General features: G+C 28.7%; 1 protein-coding gene across 2 annotated transcripts; it reads right to left on the bottom strand.

Annotated features, from left to right (window-relative positions):
* Window positions 1-951: 951 nt before the first annotated feature.
* On the bottom strand, window positions 952-6451 carry LOC113394549 (sorting nexin-21). Of its 2 annotated transcripts, XM_064220631.1 has the most exons (5): window positions 6362-6451; window positions 6042-6269; window positions 5312-5533; window positions 5020-5213; window positions 952-4192 (listed from the first exon to the last, which is right to left on the bottom strand). In XM_064220631.1, the coding sequence occupies exons 2-5, from the start codon at window positions 6264-6266 to the stop codon at window positions 4066-4068; spliced, it is 768 nt and encodes a 255-aa protein (XP_064076701.1). In that variant the 5' UTR covers window positions 6267-6269; window positions 6362-6451; the 3' UTR covers window positions 952-4065. The 2 variants fall into 2 exon arrangements, with proteins under 2 accessions (XP_064076701.1, XP_064076700.1); XM_064220630.1 differs by having other exon boundaries at window positions 6042-6415.
* Between the last annotated feature and the right edge of the window lie 483 nt (window positions 6452-6934).

Here is a 6934-nt window from a genome sequence, read left to right as displayed (position 1 = left end):
TGAGCGAGGGATTTAACACGGACTCTGTATACCGTGATTATCTGTATACATGTATACTGTAGACTCTGTATACATGCTAGTCACTAGACCAAGAAGCAATTGTAGATCTGATAGATTACTTGTAAGACACTTGGCAGAAGTCATTTTTACAGAGGTGAGATAGTTACGAGAAAACACGCAGATAGACTTTTCTGATACAAGCATGACTAAATTTTCATGTCCTTAATTTTTTAACTTAAATAATATGAGTATCCCGTACAATCGTAATAGTAGTTTTTGTTTAATAAACAAAACCTCCTAATATTCCTTAAATTATTTAAATTATGCATAACAATTTTATTTTCCCTCGACTAAATATATAAATCCAACATCGTCCATGTGTCGTCAAATCTTTGTAAAGTTAAAAACAAAGGAATTATATAAAAATAAAAAAGAAATTGGGTGAAACTTATTGTCCTCAAATACAGTACACAATTTAAGTTCGCTTTATGCTTTTTTTACAATAAAAAGAACTGAATCAATTTAATATAAAATTAATTCCATTATGCAACGCTTCGGACTAAAATCATCTGCAGTTATTATCATAATATGTACTCAATACGAAAAAAAGTTCACGAACATAAAAACACAAGACACCTTTCAACAAAATCGATTTCTGTGAACTGTACCTAATAGGAAGATTAATCAAAGTAATCGTCCTGTTATCGCCCTGGTAATTCCACCGTACTAAAATTATAAATTTATTTATTTTTTATCTGAATATACTTAAATATTGCAGAGTATCAAAAACAATTTATGAATTAACAAAACGACCATTTTAAAGGCCATCACATTTTTTAGGATATTTTGAATTTACTATTTTTACCTGCTACACAGTTTTGTTTTATATCACAAAAGTAAATATACTTTTACTGAAAAATTAATGAAAATATTACCATATAAAAAATAAAACATTTTCAAATATATTATATTTATTATGGCTACAAATGTACAAAATATCAGTCACCTTAATCAATAAAATAATATCATAGAAAAAATTAAGCGATTTCGGATTAAATAATTTTACTTACGAATTACATTTAATTATTATTACTAAGATTATAATGATAAAACTATCGAGTATAATATAAGAGTTAAAAACGTAATGCATTATTTGATGATGTAAATAATATACTTAACATTTAATATTTACTTTCATCGTATTATTAATAGAAAATAAAAAAAGCGAAAGCCTACATCAGTGATAGAATTTTAAGTTAATTTATTGAAAAGCATAGACAAAAAGTAATACAAATACTTTAAACAATTGTATTTAGCGTTCTATCTTACACTATGGTTTTAAAGCAAGTAAAGGCTCATTTTAGTTGATATTTATTTCAAACTAGGTTTTCTTGGCAATTATCATACATTGCAATGCCTTATTCTTTCTTTGTAAACAAGAATCCATTAAAATACACGCGTCCACCGTTGTACTTTGATAGTACTATTACAGAAATCACGCAAATGTCAAACATTCATTTTTAAATAAACGATTCTGTATAACTAATATGTATACATTAAAATTTGGTGTTTTGTTTTGAGTCTATTCAAAATCTATATATGAAAAATATCCCATTGCCAAATAAAATCACCCCTGTTGTGGAAGTCGAGCGGCTTTTTTAACCCGCAACTATTTCGGCTTTCTTGAGATATTTTAAACAAAGCTATGTAACATAAATCAGTTTTACGAATTAAACACTTATCAAGCAAATCACTAAGTTGAAATACATAATTATCACTAGACTAGATAATCTTATATTGAATGCATTTTTAAAACTAAGTCTATATTTATTGTTTTTCTAATATCACTGAACATGACGAAGTTTTATTAAAACTACGAACATAAAGATTAGACTGACCAGAAATTAGACAGATCTCTTCACTTCATTCACTTTGTCTCGTTAACAGTTTGACAAACTCTTAACGAGACAAAGTGAATGTGCGACGAACCAGTCTGCAGCGTAGCAGCGTGGTGGAATTGCATCTAAATACTTTTTAACAGGAAAGATTTCCTTTGACCAACAATGGAGCCAATTACGTATTATTGTTGTTTATTTATTTATTTTTTGGTTCAACAATACATTTTTAAATAACTGTCCGCACGATCGCTTTATCTTTTGCATTTTCGTCCATATTGAATTTGACAGCTGTAGAAGGAATCAAAATATTATTTTGTTTATGGTTACAACATTACAATAATCATATTCTCACTATTACATTATCAATTGACATATTCGAGAAAAAAACGTTTTACGATAAGAACAAACAAAAAAATACTTTTTAATAGCGGTTAATTGTGTATAACATTGTTTTTTTTGGATTTGTTAATGAGACGAGGACTTAACGTATAATTGAGTTGTTTAGAACCAACATTACTGTTTATTGCAAGCACTATATTTAAAATTTCAATGTAAATAAAATCACAGTTCACTAATCATCCTTCTACGAACGAATATCAAGTTTTGTAAAATGTTATATACAATAAGAGACCAGCAAATATCACAATTCAATAATTATGCTCCGATCCAATTTAATACTAAGTTAGGCACATTTTATTTTTAGGCGATTTAGTTTTTAGCAGCTAGAACATTTAGCTGCTTAATAAATACCGCGTAACATATTAATTGCCTTATAAAAAGTCGTAAATTTTAAAATCACGTAAAGAAATGAGCAAGGCATGAAATAGCAGCCAATCCATGAAAAACAACTACTATACAATTTAATTCAATCCTTGGGTAGAGACAGTAACGCCATCTGTTATTCGTATATATGAACTTAATAATTCAAATAATAATGACAAGTCAACGAGTAGCCATTTTTAACGAGTTCCAAGCTGTCTACTTAAAATAATATCTATTTAGGACAATATTGCATATCGCAAGACACAATGTGACACCAGTATATTTAAAAATTTGAAATGATAATTCTTTTTAATTAAAGAATTACCATTTCAAATTCTTAAAAAATATATATTTGGAAAAATCAATCTTAGGACAGGTTATTGAAAGAGTGCTATCATAATAATAATACTGAATGGATTATTGACCATAAGTAAGCTTAGTAATTATTCAACATTCATTGTTAAATGTTTATTATTAATTATATTCAAAAATATTGGATACTGTATAACTCAAAATGTAGGTATCTGTACTAACTTTTGCAAATCCAAACTATAATAATAATTTTATAGACAGAGTATTATTCATTTATATATCATTTGGTTTGATTTGCAAAAGTTAATAGTCGGCCAGTAAACATTCTCAATTCCTGTGTTCAGTTTCAAAAACTGTTTATAGTGAAATAAAATAATAATAAAATAAAATTACGATGACTTAATATCAAGAAAGCACGTTTCATTCAAATTTAATCTGAAATCGGTTAACTTTGAATACACTAGAATAAACATTACATATTATTAATTTTACACAAATACAATAAAATAAAATTCCTATTCCGTTATATATCCGGCAGTTATCTATCTGCAAGATTAATAGCATTATTTCTATCTATACCAAAGTACACAATGTACAGACAAGCGACATGCAATATTGTGTGTTTAAGTTTATCACAAAAAAATTATAATACATAGTATGTAATTAAAAACTATCGAATATTATTAATGAAAGTGTAACATTGACTAATAATTAAATCATTAAAATGCTTACGTTATAATATTATCTTAGGTAATAAGTAAGAAATAAAATTGCTGATTGCAGATCTATCATGGTCTAAATCGTATTCGGTAAAAATGTCGTCATTAAACATTTAATAATAAATAAGTCAAAATAAGATATTAAAAAAAAGCAGGTACAAATAAAGTGAAGGTCTTCTAACACTATAATAATATTAGTCGATTTTTATACTTAAACTAGATAGCTAACATGATTTAAATTAACAAAATACTAGTCTGAATAAATATACTTGACTAATTAACATGCTAAAATAATATGAAATATTATCATATTCAATGTGGCCTTCTAAAAACTATTTCTAATTTGTTAAAGCACTGTATCTCTTAAGATATTATTAAATTGTTGCATCCAAGCTGTCTACAGCTTCCATCAGGCTCGGCACAGAGTCGACTTTCATTCCCTTTTTACGTAGTGAGTTCAACTCTTCAACCAGCCTTGCCTTATCACGACCCAGGGTTTCCCTGAAATTGATTATTTTATTTTGTATCATTTGAACATGTTAAAAGATATATACAAAAAAATCAGGCATCATCTAAATTATACTTGGTGATAGGGCTTTGTGCAAGTCCATCAAGGTAGGTAACACCCACTCATCAGATATTCTGCCGCCATAACAATATTGTTGTGTTCCATTTTTAAGTGTGTGAGCCAGTAACTACAGGCACAGGGGACATAATATCTAGTAAAATGTTATGTCCATGCCAAAAGAATGCCACCAACCCTGGGAAGTATCCCAGGGTTGGTGGCACATTGGCAAAGTAAAGGATGTTATTAATATTTCTAACAGTGCCAATGTCTATGACCATTTAACATCAGGTAGCCCATTTGCCGGTCCGCCTACAGATGACATAAAAAAACTGGTTTTCATATGCCATTTACACCACTTTCTGTCACTAACTTGAATCTATAAAAAAATATTATATTTGTGTTACTATGTGATTTTTTGTTAGCTACACATATGTATATGATTTGAACTCAGGGCATAGAAGCACACAGTCAAGAGTTGATGTATCCAATATAAAAATTAAGAGATCAATTTTTATTTTCATTTAAATCCTTTTTTAAGTTAGTTTTAAGTTTACTAATTCAAAATACAAGCATGGATGTAACAATACTTAAACATTAGGTATTATGATTACCTCATTTATACTAGAATTGAATAAATTGTATTATATTTATACAACAAACATACATTACTTCAAGTATAAAACTAGTCTCTGTTGAAAACCAAATTGTGAATGCAGTATTGATTATTGTACATAAATTAGTTATCAGTGACATTATTTACCATATAGAAATGCATGTGTGCAAAAGTGGTATATAAATGAGCAGTAAGTCAGAGTCACTGACTGCTTCATATCGTCTGAGTGCTAATTGAGCCCATTTTTCCACAGGACCCGCCAAGGCTCCACCACTGGATCCTGCACATGCCACTATTCTGCATAGAACACTTAAGACTACTCGAGATCTATCTGTGTACACCTATAAAGAAATTTAGGTTAATAATTACATACTCAATATTTTGTCAAATTAAATACTTGATAAAAAATATAATAGATTTAAGGCACGCAGCACTATACCTTATTTAATAATTTAAAGCTTGTTTCTAATAAAGATAGAGCTTGGTCAAATTTCCCATCATCAATTAATTTTCTTGCTTCCTTTAATTCTATATCCTGAAAGAATGCAATAGCTGCAGGGGCATCCCTCAGGCGTGACTCATTTGCTATTAAATTTAGTAATGACTCAAATGCAGCACATCTAGTTGATATTAAATTCGGATCAAAGTTGCCAACGACTATCTGCAATAAAAGGCTTATCAATAATAATTATAATTATTACATCTATATCCTGAAAGAATGCAATAGCTGCAGGGGCATCCCTCAGGCGTGACTCATTTGCTATTAAATTTAGTAATGACTCAAATGCAGCACATCTAGTTGATATTAAATTCGGATCAAAGTTGCCAACGACTATCTGCAATAAAAGGCTTATCAATAATAATTATAATTATTACATCACTAATGCTATTTAGGTTACATGGTATTTACTAGAACATCTTGGAACATTATGTACAATTTCTAGATGAACTAAACAAAGCTCTATTCCAAGGGCAGTAAGAACTAAGTAGAGTAGTCATAGAATTGAAATTGTATTAGACAAATTAAATTACACACACTTTTGCAATATCGTAAATGCCATTTACTCAAATGTATGAATACTAATTTATTCATAGTTCAATTTGTATGTTTAGCATCGCTGTAACACAAAGCAAACAAAGGTTTGTTTACTAAAAATAATGAGTCATACCTTCCGCGGAAATGAAATGGTATTTAATAATGCTGGATATTCTTTCTTCAAGCCATTGTACAAATCGAGAAAGTGGGTGTATCTTCTCTCTACATTCGCTGGGTCTGGATCGAAAACTCGTGACTCGGTAGCATCCTGTCTAACTTGTAACATATACGCTACATATTTTTTCTCTTTGTCGACGCCCTCCACCGTTCGAGAAGACACTATTTCAAACTTCAACATTCCCTATAATTTATTTAAATGAAGTTTATTGATAAATGAAATCGTATATATTAAATAAAAATCTTAATAACGTTATGATCTCTACGAACACATACTATAAATAAATGTTGGTTGTCGAACTAATTATGCCTACAGTGACAAATGACAATCCACAATCATAACAAAGAAATTTGATTACAAATGTCAGAACTCAGATGTCAATGTATGTGTCAAGAGTATTTTAATAATTGTTGTATTTTCTTCATCTGTTGCGATATAATCTGTATATTAATGAATCGGTTGCAAATTTAAAGTTTCAGGTAGGTAATATAAGTGGAAATAATAGCTAAAACACGGATTAATATAGCTTGAATAAAAATAAAAATTTAAAAACAATGTTAATAGTACCATTATGATAATTTTATAAGTTATTACAATTGTTTGAGAACTTAAAACAAGTACCGACAATGTTAATAGTACTATTATGATGATTTTACAACTTATCACAAATAAGTATATTAAGGTAATTTATAACAAATTAGCAGTTTAATCAGTTGTGTCTGCAATTAGATGTAACCTTACTATTTTCATTGAAGAAGATTTTCTAGGATAAAATACTACGTTTTACCCATTCCACCGTAAAATGTATTGTAGATTTATATAAATATGCGTTTTCTTTAAATAATAAT

Source organism: Vanessa tameamea, chromosome 4 (genome assembly GCF_037043105.1).
Source record: "Vanessa tameamea isolate UH-Manoa-2023 chromosome 4, ilVanTame1 primary haplotype, whole genome shotgun sequence".
Lineage (NCBI taxonomy): Eukaryota > Metazoa > Arthropoda > Insecta > Lepidoptera > Nymphalidae > Vanessa > Vanessa tameamea.
The sequence above is the reverse complement of the archived record's forward strand: the minus strand, read 5'-3'. Positions and strand labels throughout refer to the sequence as shown.

Coding starts and splice junctions, on each gene's coding strand:
- LOC113394549 (XM_064220631.1), bottom strand. CDS start 6,266: ATGTTGAAGTTTGAAATAGTGTCTTCTCGAACGGTGGAGGGCGTCGAC. Junction 5,534..6,041: donor CCATTTCATTTCCGCGGAAG/GTATGACTCATT, acceptor CTTTTATTGCAG/ATAGTCGTTGGCAACTTTGA. Junction 4,193..5,019: donor CACACATGCATTTCTATATG/GTAAATAATGTC, acceptor AATCAATTTCAG/GGAAACCCTGGGTCGTGATA.